The following is a 20,918-nucleotide window of genomic DNA, read 5'->3' as shown; positions in this document are numbered from 1 at the left end:
CGACCTCATTCCATTACGGTTTTCCGTAGTTTCTGAGGTTCTGTAGGAAATTTTAACATTTCTTTAAGAGTAGCAGAACAAATAGTTTTTGATGTTTTTAAAGCACTCTGCAAACCAGGGATTTGACTTTAAGACTCCTGCCTGTTGACCACCCAGACTTTATTCCATGTTAATCAAATTTATGCTCTTCATGGACGAGTCTGATCTACACACTGTAATTGTATCGAAAGGTGTGGAAACTTTTAACCACGGTCTTAACACACAGATCCTATCGATTTTTATGGAACAACAAACAAAAGGAACCTAAATTTGCAATGTAACATCCAGTACCAATAAAAAGAAGCATTAATAACTTGCAACATTTTATTAACAAGTCTGCTTATTTCATTTAGAGCACAACATACAGATTAATAACTTCACCCTGTCCAATCGTTGACCACTGGTCTGAACCTCAAAGTAAGTGTTCGTCCGTCCACTTCATCATCACCCCACCATGGACCTCTTCCTCCCTCTCAGCCGTACCTCGTCAAGTTTTTTGATGACTGCCGCCGACATCTTGGAGGTGGCAGCGTAGCTCTTTAGCAGCTTCTCAAACAACACGTCTGTGTTTGGGTGAGTACTGAGAAAAGCCTTCTCCAGGACAAACAGATCCACACCCTTGTCCTCGGGCAAAGCCGAAATGTAACTCAGGCCGAAGTCGATGAAGACGAGCTCCGGTTCCGTGGCCTCTGGCCCGCGTCTCAGCAGCATGTTGGAGGTGGTCAGGTCGCCGTGGATGACGTTCTCGTCGTGCATTTTGGCTAAGATCTGACCGACTCTCTCGGCTAGCTCATGCAGACCTCGGTCTGCGCAGGAGTCGCACCGCTGAACGGAGTTGATGTGATCACGCAGAGTTGAGGAGCCAACGATTTCCTCCAAGAAGATGCAGTGGTACTTGTAGTCCACGAAGTAGACAGCTGGAGCCGGAATACCTGGTGAGGACAAATAAAACATTACATCAGTCTGTAAGAAAAAAAGGGAGAGTTTCTATTTAAAAAATATTAATTCAATCTGAATATAGAACTCAAAATATTGGACAAAATTGTGCAAGCAAAAACTTACAGTGAATTTTCTTAAGTTTATTTATGAAAGACAGCAACCTAAGAGGTTTATGTGTTGCTATATTATATTTCACACACGTCTAAGTTTAATAAGGTGAGAGAAGAAATTAAATTATGGTTTTTGTTATTGAGCATATGAAACATTTAGCCCTTCATGTTATGAAAAGACGGTCGGCCATCTTGATACAATAGAAAACTCGGGTTCATAAGAGAATGGCCGCTTATCAATTAATCGTTAGTCAATTGATAAGATCAATCAACTTCAGATGAACTACATGGATGTTTACTTGGAAGTTGTTGTTTTTTGTTGTTTGTCTACTTGTTTCCACTAACTGTAATGCTATCCATTTATTTGGGCAGAGACCAACTACAACATTTCATCAACCTTTTAAAAGAAGAAATGCATGATACCAGGTTACAGGGAAAACACTCATTTCCTCCTGCAGTTCCCGGACAGGCTGATGTAATAAAATATAACTTAACAGATCACGGTTTAAAGCCAGTACACACAAGCACACGCACCCACACACACACACACACACGCCCACACAAAATGTGTGTGACCAATTACGTGCATACTTGATAAGTCATTCAGATCTCACTAAAATCAAGCACACCAAACTACAGACCAAGAGGCAATTCATAAAACAATTGATTCGCCTTCATCAACAATGAGTACAAATCTGCTTATTTATCAGACATATTTTTGCCAAATTACTAGAACTTTGTTGATGGTCCTTAAGGGAAATACTGCGTTACTGAGGGACTTAACACATGACATGAAAACATGGCTGCACGTTTTTTTGTTTGTTTTTTTGTTGTTATATATATATAAAAACTGGGTGAACGTCTATCGAACTTCACCGAGGACCCACCTGCTTTTCTGCAGCGCAGGATGGAGCGGACCTCATGAGCTGTTCTGCGAGAGTTCAGCTTGTCGTGCAGCTCTGGATGTCGGTAGAGTTTAGGAAACCTTTCTTTGATTATTGTCGGCCTTCCTAAGAACTCTGCCCGATACAAGCGAGCTTCCGCTCCTTGTTTGATCAACTCCGCCGTAGAGAGAAACTGTGGGACCGCCATGTCGCTCCAGTGGGTCCACTCAGAGAATGTTTTCCCTTTTTCTTCTTCTTCTGTTTTTAAGGCGGCTGGCAAGCAAGGTTTAGATGTGCATTACCGCCCCGAACTGGAATGGAGGACCAAAATTAAAACTAAAAGCGGAAATATATATATATTGTTTTACTTTTTCCTTACACACCCTTTTTCATCAAGAAATTTATTGTTTCGCCTTTTTCTTATGCAAGCGTTTGTTAATGCAGTTATGTTACCTGCTGTGTGAATGTAGCCTCAAATAATCTTAAAGTATGGCTCGTGATTAGGTTTTTTTTGCTATAATTATCTGAAATACTACCAAAATGTCTGTTTTATCCAGTTTCCTCTCCACGCCGTTGCTGCACTGAGTGGAAAATCTCCAAAGGACGATCGAGTGCTCCAAAACTGGCAGTAGTTGCAGACAGCAGGACCTGCAAGCAAAGAAAAAAAGTCCTTCTTGCTTTCCCCCAAAGTGTTTCTAGCTTTCTAATTTGGTTACTTAAGGTTTAGTCTTTTTGTCTGAGTCTATGTCCCTCTAGGTAAGTTATTTCTTTGTTTAGATCTAGTTATTCTAGCTCTATGTTCTTATGATTGTTAGATCAGCCCTGTTTCTCAGTTTAGGTTTGTTTGTTTTTTTCCCTCATGTCTTTTTCTCTTCAAGTTTATCAAGTTTCATTTAGTTTTAGTGTTTCTTTAGTATTCTGGTTTGTTAAAAAAAAAGTTTAAGAGGTCGAAATTATTATTACGTCTGTTGTATCTAGAAAGTTTGGAAAGCAGATATTCTTTTTCAGTGGATTACCATCTCAGATAGAATATTCTGAAAAAGCTGATTTCAAATGAGTGAAATATTCCATGTCTTTTTTTCTTACAAATAATAAAAACTAAAATAAAAAAAAGGGTTTTGTAATTAAATATTGTCAGCTAATTTATCTTGGGAAAAGCGCTGACTTGACAGATGTCCAGAAGATGTCATCGACACTCGACCCAAGGAGAGGAAGCCTCAAGGGACAAGGCCAAAGAACTAGACTGAATGAATCCAACAGAGTTATCAGACAAATAAAACATTTATTTACACAGACACACCTTAGAAAAACTCACCTTCTCTGTCAATGTATTCATGTTCTGACTTATTGAAAAAAGGTTTGGAAAGTTCCTCAATCCAAGGCCTGGGAAAGAACCATCAAGTGTGGTTCCACCTCACAGCTTCTGTTGTGTTGGTGAAGCCAAATCATCCGACCAAACGACATGAAGGAGTTTTGGCCGGCGGTCAGTAGAAAAGGATCATTGTCTCACAGGCAACAGAGACACGGTGCGAAAAAAACTCAACTTAAATATGCGTTTCTTCAGTCTCTCCTTCCGACTAGTGGATGAAAAAAATAAAAACAAACAGTTGCATAAAATGTTTCACTGTAAAGATGGTTTGTAGTTTTGTTGCAACCTGAAGTGTGAAATAAACTCCACTAGTAGTTTGAAAACTACCAATGGAGTTTGAAAACAAAAAAATGTGTATCAGTTTATGTCTGGTTGAACGATGTGTGTGCCCAGGTGATTTTTTATTTTTCCTGTTTGGGGGGAATTTTACTGTAATCTGTGTAAATCTTTGGGAACCACTGCTATGTGGCATGGCAATTCTCCTTAGTTATGGAGTTAAATAATGTGGATTATTAATTCAACTGTATAGAATGCGCTCCAGGTGGTCCTAAAAACGCTTCCATCTTCTTGTCCCCGGTCGTTGCTGGTCTTTTTGACCAACCCTGACTCATAACGAAGGTGACAGTCAGGACTGTTGAGATGTTCTAAACAACACAGGCTCTTGAACTCAACGTTCTGCATGTCATAATACCCCCACGGAGGCACTGAAGTACATTTTTGAAACAAAATTTAATTTCACTTATAAAGTTAACATTTTGGATCTTACTGGAGAAGTAACATAAATAAATAACCTAAACAAACAAAAAAGTTATTTAAAAAAATAATAAAAAGAAATGTGGCCTCCTGTTCAAATGGTTATGTGGCGCAGCAGCTGCCCGCTCTGGCCCCTTCCGCATTCGGCCAGAGTCCTGCTGGACTGAGGATGGAGAGGCTACGCTGGTTGTCACTGCGGAGCAGCGGCCACCGGGCTGCTCATGGAGTTTGTGTTAGCCGATAAGACTGTGGAGCCGCTGAGAGGGCCGAGGGCAGTGGAGGCCGGCAAGGCAGAGATACCTAAAGCAGGTAAAAAGTGGACAAAATAACAAGAAACTATATCATGGCGGATAGAAGCTGTTGACAGTCTGCTAAACTAGAAACAGGAGCTGCGCAAATCTTTGTCTCTATTCAGCTAACGTAGAAAAAAAAAAAAACAAACATAATTTCGCAATTGCGGGGTTTCCATTACATAAGAACTGAATTAAAATCAGACGTCAATAATCAAGTTCGTGCAATAAATCTTTAAAAATCAAGGCAGCGACGGATGTTAGTTACATAAGATATTCATAACCTAGCCAAGGCGCTAGCGCTCATCATCTATCAGCCGTCAGAGACGTTAACGTCTCATTCCGGGGTCGGAGCGGCAAGCCCCGCCTATTTGGAGCGGCTATGTATGCGGCCTGTTGGCGGAATTACAGTCTGTGATTTTAGATTAAAGCTGCGGATTCAACACGTTGGAATGAAAAAAAGTCATTGTCTGAAAAAAAGCAAAAACAAAAAATATTACAATCCACGAAGAAGACTACTTCCTGTCTTCTTCGTGGTTATTGCCACGAAGTAACTCTAGTTATTTATCACGTGATTCGCCCAAAAAAGTGTTTCTATTACATCCATTTTGAAGAAATGGTGAAAAATCACCTTCTTCCAACGCAACAACTTTTTAATAAAAAAATATGTTTGTTTGTTTTTTTGTTTTCGAAATTGCATTTTGTTTCCATTAAGCAAATTTATTTTCATAATTTCAATTTGCGCGGTTCTATTAATTACCGAAACGCAGCTACTGCTATGCAGCAATGGTCGAATTTCTCACAGTTGGAAAAAATGCAAAACATCTTTGTCAGACTCCACCTATTCTACTTGAAACAAAGAGAAACTTGAAGATGCATTGAACCTGGTAATGAGCCGGAATAATTAAACAAATAAAGGGAGCAGCAATGACGAATTATAAAACTCCTCAACTTCTCGTGCCCCAGTCGGTCGTGGCAGATGGCCACTCATACTGAATTGAATACAACTGTAGTTTGATACAGCAAAATTAGGAAAGCCTTTTTTCAGAAATGTGACAATAAGAGTTGAAGCATGTGTCCTCACCAGTGACCATGCTGGCTGCAGTAACAGCGGAGTTATCGCCTGGAAAGTTGGCTGATCCAGCCATACCAGACTGCTCCTTCACAATGGAGACTGCGTGAACAGCAAGCAATATAAATGAAAATGTTTTTTTTTTAATTCTGCTCTCATTGTGGATTAAAACTGCACTCTGGGACTCTTACAGAAGTACGGGTGGTCCATTGCCTCGCGGGCGGTCACTCGGGCCTGGTGGTCGTAGCGCAGAAGCTTGTCGAGGAAATCTAGAGCCTCGGCGCTGACCAGGTGCTGATTCTCGCTGTGGACGAAGCGCTCCCACCGTTTACGAGAATGTCTGCAGGGAAAGAGAAATGAATTCCAAACAGGCTGCGCTTGCAATCAAATTATCTTAAGGAAACTGCTTTTAAACACAAAGTCTTACAAAGTACTTTTGGTCTAGTTTTTAGTGCAACTATTCTAGTCCACCTGAAATAAGACAAAGTGACTTATACGTAACTTTACAGCAAGATATAGAGGCTTGTTTTAAGTCAATATATTCTTTGTTTGTTTTTTTTTCCCACCAGGGGGTCTTTTGTTGGCTCTAGTGTCCCTTATATGACAGTAGGCTGACAGGAAAGGGGGAAGGAGAGGGCGGAAGACATGCGGCAAATGTTGTCGAGTCCGCGAATCGAACCCGCGACGGCCGCGTCGAGGACTGAAGGCCTCCAAACGTGGGTCGCTCTATCCCCTACGCCACTGCAGCACGCCCCAAGTCAATATATTCTTAATACTGATGAAAAAGTGGCAGATAAATTAACTTATATCATGGGAAAACATAATCTGCTAATGGAACTAGAACTTTTTCATCAGCATTAATGTATCATTTACTTACAACAAGCCTCTATATCTTTCTGGAAAGTTACTTGTAAGTTATTTTCATCTTATTTCAAAAGTACTAAGATATTTGAACTAAAAACTAGACCAAAATTACTCGGCAAGATTGTGTGTTTTTGCAGTGTAGATCCAGCTTTCCCAGTGAATGTTATGGTCAGAAAAGGCCAGCAGTGACCAGGAGGCCATCTTTAACATCCCGTCTCTGAGGGAAACAAGTCGTACCTTCCCAGAATGTCATTGAAGCGAGGTTCCAGCTCGATGCTGTACTTGTCAATATAATCGTAGAGGTCTTCTGTTCCCAAAACTTTGGCTATTCTCACCAACTGCAGGAGAACAAAACAGGAACAATCTTGTCAGTACAGATAAAGACGCGCAGAAAAACAAACAACAAAAAACTTGTTAATAAGAAAGAAACGCCTCTTGGAGCATCTGAAAATTACAAGAATTATTGTGAAGGCAGTAGGCCTAAAAACATCCTCAGAATATATTTCTGAGATTATGTGATATACACTGCTAAAATTGAAATCTGTTATTAATCAACTTTATAATTCCAGTGGTGAACTGTGACTCTCTGGTTCTTTTCCAAACTGCCGCAAAGAAACAACAGCAAAAAAAAGGTAGTCGCTCTCTTCTCATACATCCCGAGGTAACCGCTAACCAGTTAGCTTTAGAAAACAGAAGCTACAGTGCAGATCAGCCTCTGCTTTTAAACACTGTAGTTGTGACAGGGAAAAATATAAAAGTCCCACCAAACAAATAACGACAACTGAATTGTCAAAGATCAACAACCAGCCCTTTGCTGTACACTTTAATTTTACTTGAGTAAAATTTCTGGATTCTCTACCCACCGAATGAAGAACATACCAAAAATTCCCCAGACGCAAACACACAGCTGCAGGTTTTGTTAAAGTTCTGTAATTTCTTTTATTGAAATAAACCGATTTGGAAACATTTTCTTTTTGCCTGATTTTGTTATTTTTTATTACCTCCGTGAATTATTCTCACTTTCATCCTTAAATTGCCAAAATTTACACTTGACTTTACATTTGGAAATTGTAAAGCTAAATCCAATTTTGACTGATGCCTTTTTTTTTGTTGTCAGAAATGTTGCTCAATGTAGCAAGAAAGTTACTGAGTTGCAAAAATGAGGTGACTATTGTTGACTGCAAACTTGCAGACATGACCTGGTGGGCGGGGCTAACAGTCAAACCTCTGGAATGGGAGAACAGTGGATGATTTCTAGACCTTTGCTGAGGTAGATGAGAGTCGATCTCACATGTAAGTATCACGTAAATTAAGGAAATCGGGTGCATCCTTACCTTACACTAGAGTCACTTTTAAGGGCGCAAATTCCAGTGCTAAATATTTTTTGTTTTTTTACTTCTAAATCAGAATGCGTGTTTTTGTAACCGTGTAAAATAAAATGACTCGCACAACTATTCTACCTACTGAGCTCCGGTCGTCTTTACAGACATCTGATTAGCATGTCGCTAACCAGAATAACACATGATTCACTATAAAAGCATTTAAAAGTTTGTGGGACTCAAAGACGACAAAGGGACAGAAAGAAAAACATCAACCACTGATAAAAGCTGCATGCGTACTTCTCACTGCAGGCAGCGGCTAAAGCATCATAGAAAAGAAATGCAAGGCACTTTACCTGGTCGTAGTTGTCATGACCGTGGAAAAATGGTTCCTTCCTGAAGATCATGCTTGCCAACATGCAGCCCAGGCTCCACATGTCCAGACTGTAGTCATACATCTGCAACACAGAGTGGAAGAGTTAAAGTACCTGAACCGTTTAAAACATGAAACAAACCCAAACATTTCCAACGTCGCTTTACATTCATTTCAAAATGCCTATTCATTTTCTTTAACTCACTTATTTTGTAGACTCGACGTGCGAAACAACAAGAAGTGACGGTAGTTAAAAAGTCACACAAATGGGCGGAGCCTGGAATAATTCTCAAAGTTTAGATCAGTATCTGCTTTTGTTGTCCTCCCACCAAAGGGAAGACACACTTCTTTAGAGCAGAACTAACACATCAGTCAAAAATAATCCAGGCACCAGTCATGCTTGATGCCACAGATTTCCTTTCCGATCCAATACTGAGTAAAATCGAAGCTGGTATCGACGATACTGATCCGATACTTTGTGCAAAAACACTTAATTTGCCTGTTAAATCTAAAATAAAAAACATGAAAAAAAAAACATGTTGCAATTCAAATCCTGGCTTCATAAAAGGAACACAAGACATCACTCTAATGTATTCATTTTAAACTTAGAAGTACTTTGAGACAGCGGCATCATTTATTATAGCTAAGTTATTTCAACAACAGTAGAAAATCACACAAAATATGTGAAAATGTTTCAAACTTCAAAAAAATAGGAGAAAATTATTTACTTAAATAAATCCTTGTGTAATTTGGGAACTACTATGAAATGAAAGCTGAAACAGATCCATGTCTGACTGAGCAGCAACAGCATGCCGCGTTTGGGCACCACGTGTTTATGTACTACACTCTTACCAGGCGGAAGAAAAAGTAGTTCCACGTCAACCCTGTGTTATTTAGGCAAAATATCAATAATTTAGTCTCTTTCTAACATGTTGTTTGGCTACATTATCTCAAATGACTGAAGTATTGAAATGAGAAGTATTGATATTCCAGTATCGATCCGGCCAACCACCTTCTCTGTCACTCAAAAGAAGCAACAAACGGCGCCTAGCTCGATATTGTTCATTTCAAATCTCTGATTATTAGTTGTTGGTTTTTAGTACTACTCAACAGGAAACAGAGTTTAAATGATCATTTTAATTGGCTAAAAGTTTTGGATGGAAGAAAATATATGCCATCAGAATTTCCATAGTTTTGCTCTAGTTCAAAAATATATGCATATTAATTGTTTTACATGCACCACATGATGCAGTATAGGGCTCAGTGAGAATTTAGCTGCTGGCTCCCTAAAACAAGCCAACATGAAATCCCTCCCACAGCCGTACCTGGTAGTCCACCAAGAGCTCAGGTCCTTTAAAGTATCGCGAGGCGACTCTCACGTTGTACTCCTGTCCTGGATGGTAAAACTCTGCCAGGCCCCAGTCAATAAGCCGCAGCTGTGAGAGCAAAAACAGGACGTTACGATGCATCATGACAGTCCTGCTGGGTTTTTACTGGCCAGCAATGACTTATGTTCATCCTCGACGTCTGATTGCTCAGGTTTTTCTTTAGCACATGCAAACTGTTTTTGTCTCATTCAACAGTTCAATGTAACCATCATAAAACAGAAGCATATGATAGAAAACGCTGGTGTCGATCACACATTATGGAGCGTGATTTTGGTATTCTTGTCGACCTTTCGATGCTCGTGATCGATCATGACGTTATGTGGCTTCACGTCTCTGTGCATGATTCCCATGCTGTGGCAGTAATCGAGTGCCTGTAGACAACATGAGATAAACATGACGTTTACACACACACACACACACACACACACACACAGGATAATGCACAAAAGCTAAATGGAAAAATAAATAAATAAATTTAAAAAACATAGCCAGATGTTTTCACTGAGTAACTGATCAAATTATCTTCATCTAATACTTAAAAATTACTTTATCAGACAAGTAAAAATATATAGTAAAGTGGGAATTTTGGTATTTTAAAGACCCAAACGAAAATTTATATAAGGAACATAAAATAAGAAAGCATGCAAAAGAACATTTTTCAAAATCAGTTTCTTTCAATAATAATAATAATAATAAAAACTTACAAAACTTTAACAAAAACTGCAGCTGTGTGTCTGTCTGGTGAATTTTTGGTTAAAACATGTTTGTTCTTCATTCAGTGGGTCGAGAATCCAGAAATTTCACTCAAATAAGAGTCGTTATACAACAAGACCGCTGACATTTAATGAAATCTAAAAGGCTAGACAAAAGACAGATACTTTTGACATTTAGTCCTGTTTGGCTGGTGAAACGTCCGTTTTTATCCGAGCGGCTGAGATGCTTCGTTTAAACCGTAGTCTTCACCAGCTATTGCTTACGTTTACAGACTGTAGGAATCTTATCATGGTAGTCAATAAAATCAATAACTGTTTCATTCCTAGCGTGAATAATTCGAGGCTCAACTGTTAACGCAAACACAATGTTGAATGTTGCTTATAGTTGTTTGAGTGCGTCATTTTCCAAGCAAACAAAGCAAAGCGCTCCTCACCTTGAGGATCTCGTACATGTAGAAGCGGATGTCGGAGTCTGTCAGAGTTTGGTACAGTTGCTACAGATCAAAACAGTCATTAAATGAGCCATTTTAAACTGATTACACACATTCATGAAGCACGTGCAGTAACAATACTCCGCATCACGACACTTGAAGTTATCAAAAGTGAAATCAAAAGACAACCCATCCACCCACACACACGCACACACACACACACACACACACACACACACGCACACTGGAGAGCAGCACATGAAGGGCAAAGAAGACGACTTCCAACGCCATGCACCACAATGAAGGAACAGTTAAGTTCGAGTTCTGTTCTTACCTTAAAGTCTGTGTTGTTTACATGCTCAAAAACCAAAGCAGGTGTCCGGGACTAAAAAAAAAACAAAAACAAAAAAAACAACCCAGAATGAAACTGGTTTGTATTTGAGTTTTATCAATTTAATCTATGTTTTATCTATGTGGTCAGAGCCTCTGCGTAAACTCAAACAGGAAGGAAAGCTGTAGACACTAACAGCACTGGGTACAAATCTACTGGGACGCTTTTAAGGTTTATTATATTGATAAGCATAGTGACTATTATTATTAGTCACCCGTTTCCTGGGTGACTAATAATAATAACAGGGCTCTCTCCGGGAAACATGCAACACGATAGAAAGAGGTCAAAACGTGAGCACGGTGCTGTGATTGGATGAGACGTATGAAACCGTTTGTGTTTGAGACTCTCTTCTTGATTTGATCCCATTTCTGTGTCTTGAGACCTTACTGGTTTATTCTAGCACATAAACACGTTAAAGATATTTCCTGTTGCTACATTTACTTTTTGGCGGCGACAGAGCACTGGCTCTGTCCGTCTCTGTCGTTGTGTCTTTGGGCAAGGCACCTCACCAACTTGACTGAATGTAGTGGGAAGCACATTAGAGTGCTCTGGACTTGATAAAGAACTATACAAGTACAGGTCAGTTACCATTTTGATGGTTCCGTGTTCCACATGGGTTTGGGTCAGGTTAAGGGCTTATTAGCGTAGCGCCAGCTTCGCATCCGTGCTACTGTTGCTACTCCTTCTATCTCCTCCTCTCCTCCTCTCTCTTGCTCTGTGTGTGTCAGATGTTTAGCTACTCCACTGCCTGCATTAGTGATGACAATAATGAGCTTTCTGATTGGCTGCCAGTCAATTTATCAAGCTGCTAAACTCCTCAAGCTAGCATAGCAAGCCCAAATGGACACCTTTCCGACGTAAAACAGACAGGGAACCGCCCGTCCTTCTACGGAGAACACTGCTGCTGCTCTCCAACCAAAACATGTCTGTGTAAAGTGACCAGAACTATACTTTTCAATCAATTAAATTGGGGATAGTTACCCATTTTTTAAATGTACTTCTTATGAGAGAGCCCAGGAACATTAAGACCAGCGGTGTCCAAACATTTTAGGCTTTGGGGCCCCAAATTTATTGTAGTTGTAAGTTACTTGGGTGGGACACAATTCTTTTATTTATTGATTTTTGGCTGTTTTTTTTTTTCTAAATTAAAATTGCAAAATGTATTTACATTTTTTCATACTGATGATCATCAACAAACTAAACACATTATTATATTATTTTAATGAAACAAGCAGAGTAGTTTGATTTCTGTAGAACAGTGTTTTGTGGATTATTGTAGAATAGAAACTTTAAAAGAAAAAATAGAAGGTTTGATCAATTAAAAGAAAAAAAAACCCCAGCAAACATCATAAATCTTTTGGGTTGATCTTTTTTTTCTTCACGATGTATGATGATGATGATGATGATGATGATGATAAATGTTCAACTACTGAAGGAATCATAACTATTTGGCTGTTATAAAATGATACGATGTTGCTGGAAAAAACAGTACTGCCCCTTTAAAAATATGTTTCTGCACATTGTCTGAGCTGGCGAACCAAATTTAGGTTGTTATGGAAACGTCAGCAAGGACCGCCCGCAAATGTTCCGAGGACCGCAAACGGCCCCTGGGGCCACACTTTGGACACCTCTGATTTAAAACTACCTGGATTGCAACCACATAAATCTATCCATAGCCAGGACTCACTTAACCATATACTTACAAACCCAAGCCCCACAGAAAACGATAAGCTGGTACAAGTGGTAGGTTGGCAACTCTATTGGTACAGCAGTGACATTTCAGAACCCTAACAATAATTACTGTCATAAACAAAAAAAAAACTAAGTGTGCAATATGTACTTACTACAGGGTCCTTTACTATATCGATGAGAGAAATAATATTAGGACCTCCACGCAGGTTTTCTAAAATCTTAATCTCGCGTTTGATTTTCTTCTTCTTCACTGGCTAAAAGAGAAATTGTTAAGCAGCGTTAGAAAAATTGGCCGAGTGACCTTTTGCCTTGTTAAGGCATTGTCCTGGTAGGGCTGACCTTTAGGATCTTTACCACCACCTTCTCGTTGTTGGTGATGTTGACTGCCTCGAACACTTCGCTGTACTTGCCGCGTCCCAACTTGCGCACCAGCTGAAAGTCATCTTGATTTCTTCGAAGAAAGAACAAGAGGAAATGTCATTATTCTAGAAGAGGACTTTGAAAGTTTGGATCATAAAATGCCCCGAGTCATTTACCCCCATTCCACAACATGTGACTCATAGTCCCAGTATTCCCTCGGGCGATGAGTGTTGACCTCTGTGTACACTCGCGCCCGGCTTGGCAAAGGTCCTGACATGTCTGACAGCTTGGCAGTGGCAGCTTTGGCTTAGGTACGGCTGGAAAGAAGAGAAACAGGGGAAGGGTGACGGATTTGCCTGAGGGGAGGGTGAGGTCCCCCCAAAGGTACGGTGAAGTAGCTGACAAAAGACAACATAAAAGAGATGGAGCAAAGTATTAGATTTTACTGGAAGAGAAAATCAGTTCACTACATAGCACCAACACACAATAAACGTAGAACAAGTTATTTTAATTTTATAATTCAATCACATATACAAAGATCCTAATCATCATTAAGTTAAGTTCATTATTGAAATGAGATTAAAAAGTTTTCAATCGAAGGAAACCCAGCAGTTGGCATCAAGTCAAAGACTGTATTTCTGATTCATAATTATTTCTTTAAGTAAGATTTTCCAATCTAAAAACCTAATGAAAAATTTCGTGAGCAACTTTTTAGAAGCAGGGTGACTTCACTCAAACCCTGACTGTCACTCATTTCTATTCAGCATAAAAAAAATTCTACTATTCACTAGCCGAGGAACAAACTGCTGAGGTCCCCGCCTGCGGCCACTACCCATCCCACACTCCACCCTATCCCAACAGTCACAAGCTTTGGGTAGTGACCGAAAGAACGAGATCACGGACACAAGCGGTCTAAATTAGATTCCCCCGCAAGGGTGTCTGTACTCTCCCTTTGGGTGAGAAGCTCGGCCATCAAGGAGGGACTGAGAATAGAGCTGCTGCTTCTCCACATCGAGAGGAGCAGGTTGAGGTGGCTCCAACATCTGGTTAGCAGGACGAAACCGGACAACCTTATTTGACGTAGGGGCCGTGTCTATTCAGGTAGTTTGTGTTTTTCGAAATCTTCGATATCTATTTGTTTTCAGATCGCTATCTACCAAGCACGCAAAAGAAAGAACCGTGTTTTTAAAAAGGGGCCTGTCAAAACCTTATATTTACATACAGTGATGGCACTTGGGGAACTTGTGTATCAAAACGACAAAGTATGACAGGCTACTGCATGAGCCTAAATAAGGAAGGTCCATTAGTCTCTTAGTAGCAGCACCAGCTGCTACTATATTGGAGAGCGTATACATAAGACAAAAGCTATTTAACATGGATGGTCTTGATTATTTAGCTAATGTCTATGAGGACAATTAAAGTACCATATCCTTTGCAAAAAATTCTGTATGTCAAAGCTGTAGGCATGTTGATATTAAATATGACTTTATCAGACCAGCTGTATGTGAAGGTACAGTTATTCTGGAGTACTGTCCAATTAATGAAATGGTTGCAGCCGCACTAAACAAACCAACAACAAAGATTAAGTTGAGGAAGTATGATATGTTTATGTGTTTGAGTTTGGTGCGCTAAAAATGTATTGAAACATTAACAGACTGAGGCGGTGTATGTTCTCTTTGTAGTTTAATGCTCTCATTTGTTATTCATTTCTGTTTTTTTCTATTGGTTTGTTTCACGTCACATGATGACATATCTAATTTAATGTGAAAATAAAAGCCGTGTGCTCCTTCAAACAAATGGGAACAACACAAAGACAAAACACGTTTCATGCGCGTCACGTTTAACATGCCGTTAGTGGCCTCTTTTCAGGTTTCCTCCCTGATCCAGCCAAGCTCAACATGTAGCAATAAGCGAATAGCGCCATCTAGTGTTCGCGACGATTCTTAAAGCAAACTTTAAAAATAGCGGCACTCTTGTTATCTCTGCGTGCTTTAAAGAGACATTAGATACTAGGTAGTAGTTATCACGATAATGGATTATCTGTGGACACGCAGGTACAAAAGCAATATTTACTAAAACTTTCAATTCCAAGAAGAAGGATATCATTATTATTAATATAATAACTTGGATTCCCACAGCAAATTCTGCAGAGTTAAATCAACACTATGCAGATTTATTTGGTTCTTATCAGAATTGGTGTTAATTTAACTCTCTTCAGAGTTATTTCAACAAGAAATTGAGTAATTTTAACACTTGAAGAAGTTATAACTACTCAAACTATTGTTGAAATAACTCTGAAGAGAGTTAAATTAACACCTATTCTGATAAGGACCAAATAGACTCTGCATAGTGTTGATTTAACTGCAGAATTTGTACTTTAGTCCCACGTTGTCCAGAATATGGATGTGCTAGCACCCGACGCAGTAATCCTGCACACCGAAAAAGTCCATTCGTATTTTGAAAGCTAATAATGTTTTCCTTCTGGCACATGTGAAGATGAGCAGCAGATTATCGTCTCGAAGCGGCCCCATTGCAGTAGCTGCTAATCACAGGAACACATCTGACGCTCATTTCCAGTCATTCCCTGTCACATACAGCGCGTAGGCAAATATTTACCCTTTATTTATCAATCCGCCGAGCGAAGTCGATTTCGACGAGCCATCAGTCCTGTCCACAGTTCAGTCCAATGGGCCAGGTTATGGTCTCTGCCGTATCAAAGACAAATCTGGCCCACTCCATAAACCTTCCTAAATGTTGTAACGGGGGCCGAGGAAGGACAACCTTGCTCTCAGTGGCGAATCATCTCCGCAGGAATAACCTTTCACATTTACGTATTTGAACTAACCGACTATTTAATCGTTTAATTTGCTTTTATTAATAAATCATTATTCCTATGCAATGTGTCTTCTTTACAGTGTTGTTATGTATTAAAGAGTGCGAAGTTTTCGCACTAAAACGGCGCATATATATATATATATATATATATATATATATATATATATATATATATATATATATATATATATATATATACATATATATATATATATATATATATATATATATATATATATATATATATATATATATATATATTTACAATACATACATATGATATATGTGGGCATGCGTGCGTGCGTGTGTGTGTGTGTGTGTGTGTGTGTGTAAATTTTTCCTCAAAAGACATTTTAGTTCCACTCTACTTTTTTTACTTTTAACAGTATTTAGGTTCATGTTCTGTGAATTCTCCAGTGCTTTTAAAAATGCATCATAAAGTAGCACCTCCACCTGTGTGTAGGCATCAACAATCACTTGCGTTAATGGTACCCAGCTAATAGACCATAGTTTGTGACACTGAAGTGTCAATCGCTTACAGGTGCAGTGCGGAAAATGTGTTTTGATCAACAGTTGGCGTTTTTGTCCCCCATAAGGAAATTGGTTTGCATTTCCATAAAAGACAAACATATATAATGACATTATATGTGCTTGGCAATCTATGATACCTTTTTACTGTTTAATGATTTAATTGCTTTCGGTATGAAAGAAAATGCTATCTTGTTTCTTGATAATAAGAAAGCAGCTCAAATGAGGATTTCAAGGGATGTGCATTATCTGCTATAATCTTTCTCACCTTCCTCATAATTCTGTTTTCGGTGTATTTTACTTCTTAGAATAAAGCAAAAATAATGAATCAAACCTAATTTATTTACAAGATTAATGCAGTCGTGGACATAAAACACTTTCGGGATTTGGGATAAAAATAAACAAAATCCAAATCTCTTGATGAAAGCATTTCATTTTATTTTATTTACTTATTTATTTGAATTGTCCAGGAAAACCCGTGGAAGCTTCTGATGCCATTATGAGAATATCACTCCGTCCGCCAGGGGGCAGCATCCGATACGCAGAGACTAAAGGCCTCAAAATGGAAGAATGGAGTAATATAACACAGAACACGGAGAGAGCGTCATCGAAAGCAATTTTATAAATAACTTCATTTTTTGTGTGTTGTGTAATACTAAAGCTTCGGAGAAACTTAATCAGCGCTGCTGTTGCTGTGTAGAACAAGCTCTGACAAACAGGTAAGAATAGCTTGCCTAGGTTCTGCCTCAGGCTAGTACTCTTGCCGCTACTCGGGAAAAATGGCTAGTTAGCTACTTGTTAGGAAAAAGCGTTGTGATAAATTTCCTGAAAAGGTATAAACAAATGTTAGCAAACGTTAACATGAAAGCTAAAATGTTACTGGCGCTAACTTCAGTTTTGAGCGAACAGGGGCTAAGTGCGCAAAGCGCTGCAGCTAACCTAATGTAGGCTACAGCTGCTAGCTTTGTGTTTAACGCTCCCATTCATTGGAAGTGTGATGAAAATCCCGTTCACATTTTAAAAGTTAATCAACAACGCATTATTAGGGAGACTTTATTAACGTTTACTCATATAAAAAAAAAAAAAACTTGTCTTTGTTAAGACGTCACGCAGTTGACCGTTAATTATTGGTTTTTTTACAGTCCTGTCTGTCAACTGCCAATTACATTTTAAATAAAACGTTTGTTGCCAACAACATCAGTGATGAGCGGATTTACACTTATTGGCCCTTTCAAGCAGCTGTGGGCTGTTTTCAGACACCCCTCCACATAGCTTAGGGAACACATTCCAGTCAATTTGCACAGCTCTTCTCACTGGAGCTCTGTTTCTGCAGTTAGTGATGGAGCCATCAGAGGACACTGGATCGAACTTGGCTACCCAGGAGGTCAACCCTGTGTTCCTGCAGCAGCTCCGAGAGCTGGACATCCCTGAGGAGGCAGCAAAACAGGTGGGGCAGTACTTTTTGACATGCAGACTTCAGCAAATAATACATACGTACAGTTTTTCCTGATCTTTCTTATTACTTCTCCTCGCTCCAGGCACTACTGCACACTCGGAACGTGTCGGCTGAGGAGGCGGCCATGTACTACTTCAACAAACTGGAGAATGAGGTGCCCATAAGCTAGCCTTAGTCCTCTGCAGGTACACATTGGTACGTTAGACCCAGTAGAGTTTGTCCAAAACCAAATCTGAGTGTGTGTCTGTCTTCGGTCTAACACACAGGAGGAGGGGGACGAGGACCTCTTGTTCAAAATGGTGTTTGTGGTTAACATGGACCTCGGCATGGGTGTTGGAAAGGTAATGGTGAAAAGAAAGCACACCTTCTGTCAATTAAGCAGGTTTTTGCCTAAAATTGCTGCTTCTGAGTTCTGAAATCGTTTGAGTCTAACATTAAGTCTCCACAGCACAAATTCCAACAAGAAATTATTTATTAAACAAAGATGAGGGCAAAAATGTAAAGTTTGTGTAGAACTGAAAGTAAACCCAAAACCCCTCAATTTACACAGAATACAATAAACAGAGTCAGTTGAAGGGGTTTATTTATTTCTTTTTTTTAACACAACTGAATGAATGGAACAGAATGCTAAATGCAATTTAGCCGATTCTTTTCAGCATCCAAGCAACAGCACCCACTTAATGGAACTCCATGAGATTAAATAAGTTTTGTTGTTTTTTTGGTGGGGGACGGGGGGTGGCTTTTGTCTGTTGGTGTGTACTTTAAAATGGCATTTAAAAAAATATATATTTTGGAGTTTAATCAACATCGGAATAATCTATCCTCATTTTAAAACTTGAAAATAAACCCACACAAACATACAGTACCGAGAGCTGTGCTCAGTATTGGTTAAATGTCATTCCCTGTGGTGGTTTTGTGTTTGGGAGCTCCTGAAGTCGGTGCTGATTGTGTGTGCAGATTGCTGCCCAGGTGGGCCATGCTGCGGTGGGTTTGTACCAGGCTCTACAGGAGAAGAACAGCTGGCGGGAGATGGCCTGGAAGTGGGACCAGAGTGGGTAAGACCCATGCAGATCGTGGCTGATTCAAAACCACGACCTCATAGATTTTGTTCATCCTGCCAATATTTGTTTTCAATCTTTTTGCGCAACGGGATAATTAGCAACTCGTATGATTTTTAGTTTACATCTCTCTGTAAAAGCGAAGTTTTTCCTGTCAGGATAGCATTAATATGTTGGCGTGATTCTCTACTCGTCATTCCTGTTTCCACGTGCCGCTGTGGCTTTTGGCTCCCCACGTTGGTTTGGTTTGCAAAAGGGGCAAAATAACATCAGCTGCAGACTTGTGTTTAAAATGTCGTTTTATTTAACAATTGCAAAAGTGTTCTTAGTGAAATTCTTCTCATGATGCAAATGAGTTTGGCGTTCATACAGGGCCAAGAAGGTGGTGCTCCAAGGCACTAACGTGGCCCACCTGCTGGAGCTGCAGGCCCTGGCCCTGAGCCTCAATCTGCCCACCTACCTGGTCCAGGATGCAGGTCTCACCCAGGTAGTCATTGTTCTGTCAGATCAGCATACGCCATCAGATCGTCATACGCTTAGCACGAAGTGACGGCTAAATCTGTCAGACAAGTATATGCTGTCATTACCATGTGATTTTATTTAATCAGCAACATCAAATCATAATGTAGATCATCATACACTTTGTTATTAACAGAGGTATGAGATCCTGATTTAGCAGTTAACTAGTCAGACCGTCATCAAGCAACAAGGAGGTGAGTTTTACACGGGCGTGTGTTGTAATTGACTTTAGCTTTAACTAGTCCCTGCTTTAAATACACTTTTGTATGTATATCTATCTAGTTGTCATTGAAAACAATTTATTGACTTATTTTCGTCACAGCTTGTCGCGTATGCTGAACTGACAACTCATCTGAAGGTCGGACTTCTTAATGCGCAGGGATGCGTACTCACTGCATGTATGCTATTCTGACAGCGTATGATGATCTGATAGAACACCGTCTAAAAAAAAGTCAAAATTTTAATTGTGTAAATATCGCAGCGTGTAACAACGAGTAACAACGCATGGAGTAACAACAGTCTCTGCAGGTGGAGTCCGGCTCCCGCACCATCCTGGCCATCATGGGAGCAGAGGAAATGGTGAACAACGTCACCGGTAGTCTGAAGCTGCTTTGAGTTGTTTGGAGACAAGTCTCTGCAGTGGCACACAACCACCAGGAGGGGGCAGCCTTTCTTAGCAGCAGGAGAACTGCAGTCAAGCATGACCTAAAACCCTTTCAGAATAATAATAATAATTTAAAAAACACACACACAGAAAACACCTCCTCCCCCAGCACCATTCCTCTTTCTGTCACTTTTCCCCTCAGCTGCTTAATTGGACATTCCTGTGAGACCACCTACTAGCAAAACAGTTGATTCCTTTGGTTCATTTTTCTTCCTTAAATGGTAACGGTTTAATATAAAGTAACTGATGGGATGTTCACATGAAGATTTTAATGGTGGTGTTTGTGTACAGCTGAAGTTCCCTGTTGATATCATTTCTGGTGTTATGGTTGTGTACGTGTTTTTTTTATGGCCATGTGATGTGCCATTTTTATCAAAAATAAGAAGCTGCTGGTTTTTGTTTGAGATAAAATGAGTAAATCTTCCATTCTGTTTTCCAGCTTAACATTTAAAGAAGCCACAACCTGGCCCCAAAGCTTACCCTGCAAACATTTGGACTTGCTCTAAAAACTGCTGCCACAAATGGTGTGTCTAGGTTCTTTAAAAAAAAAAAAGTGTATTTGTGGGGCATAATAAAGAATTCATGGGTTCAAGCCCATGTTGTTGATTATAGTGTCACAATGTACATTGAAACTACAGTGTTTGTTCTGCAATGTTAAAATGCATGAAATACAAAATGTTACAATGTGAATTATAAAGTTGACAGACATTCATTGCTTTGTTGTGTCAGGTGATCATTAAAACACCTCAACATTACAACTACTCTGGACTTTGTGCTTATTTTACTCCCATAGACTACGCTGATGAGCCATTGGCACTGCGGGTATGGAAAGGTTGTAGGAAGGAAATAACTGTTGCAGTGCCATTTTATT

At 39.6% G+C, this 20,918-nt stretch overlaps 3 protein-coding genes across 9 annotated transcripts; 1 reads left to right on the top strand and 2 right to left on the bottom strand.

The window, feature by feature from the left end:
* Nucleotides 1–349: 349 nt before the first annotated feature.
* On the bottom strand, nt 350–2,683 carry tp53rk (TP53 regulating kinase). Its single transcript, XM_044121515.1, has 2 exons — nt 1,976–2,683; nt 350–971 (listed from the first exon to the last, which is right to left on the bottom strand). Exons 1-2 carry the CDS (start codon nt 2,178–2,180, stop codon nt 484–486), a joined length of 693 nt encoding a protein of 230 aa, XP_043977450.1. The 5' UTR covers nt 2,181–2,683; the 3' UTR covers nt 350–483.
* A 1,368-nt stretch (nt 2,684–4,051) lies between these two features.
* LOC122833524 (casein kinase II subunit alpha-like) lies at nt 4,052–15,791 on the bottom strand. Of its 6 annotated transcripts, none has more exons than XM_044121154.1 (13): nt 15,604–15,791; nt 13,164–13,304; nt 12,967–13,078; nt 12,780–12,881; nt 10,879–10,929; nt 10,548–10,607; nt 9,688–9,771; nt 9,338–9,448; nt 7,996–8,097; nt 6,558–6,658; nt 5,648–5,796; nt 5,469–5,558; nt 4,052–4,394 (listed from the first exon to the last, which is right to left on the bottom strand). In XM_044121154.1, exons 2-13 carry the CDS (start codon nt 13,262–13,264, stop codon nt 4,285–4,287), a joined length of 1,173 nt encoding a protein of 390 aa, XP_043977089.1. In that variant the 5' UTR covers nt 13,265–13,304; nt 15,604–15,791; the 3' UTR covers nt 4,052–4,284. The 6 variants fall into 6 exon arrangements, with proteins under 6 accessions (XP_043977089.1, XP_043977090.1, XP_043977091.1 ...); XM_044121155.1 differs by having other exon boundaries at nt 13,164–13,385; nt 15,604–15,777; XM_044121156.1 differs by lacking the exon at nt 9,688–9,771 and having other exon boundaries at nt 15,604–15,777.
* On the top strand, nt 11,058–20,802 carry si:dkey-19e4.5 (UBA_like_SF and PTH2 domain-containing protein). Of its 2 annotated transcripts, none has more exons than XM_044121162.1 (7): nt 11,058–11,514; nt 17,684–17,797; nt 17,889–17,960; nt 18,073–18,147; nt 18,764–18,861; nt 19,237–19,351; nt 19,912–20,802. In XM_044121162.1, exons 2-7 carry the CDS (start codon nt 17,690–17,692, stop codon nt 19,996–19,998), a joined length of 555 nt encoding a protein of 184 aa, XP_043977097.1. In that variant the 5' UTR covers nt 11,058–11,514; nt 17,684–17,689; the 3' UTR covers nt 19,999–20,802. The 2 variants fall into 2 exon arrangements, with proteins under 2 accessions (XP_043977097.1, XP_043977095.1); XM_044121160.1 differs by lacking the exon at nt 11,058–11,514 and adding an exon at nt 16,846–17,069.
* The last annotated feature ends 116 nt before the right edge of the window (nt 20,803–20,918 follow it).

The sequence above is a fragment of the Gambusia affinis genome, linkage group LG07 (assembly GCF_019740435.1).
Source record: "Gambusia affinis linkage group LG07, SWU_Gaff_1.0, whole genome shotgun sequence".
In the NCBI taxonomy this organism is placed as follows: Eukaryota; Metazoa; Chordata; class Actinopteri; order Cyprinodontiformes; family Poeciliidae; genus Gambusia; species Gambusia affinis.
The sequence above is the reverse complement of the archived record's forward strand: the minus strand, read 5'-3'. Positions and strand labels throughout refer to the sequence as shown.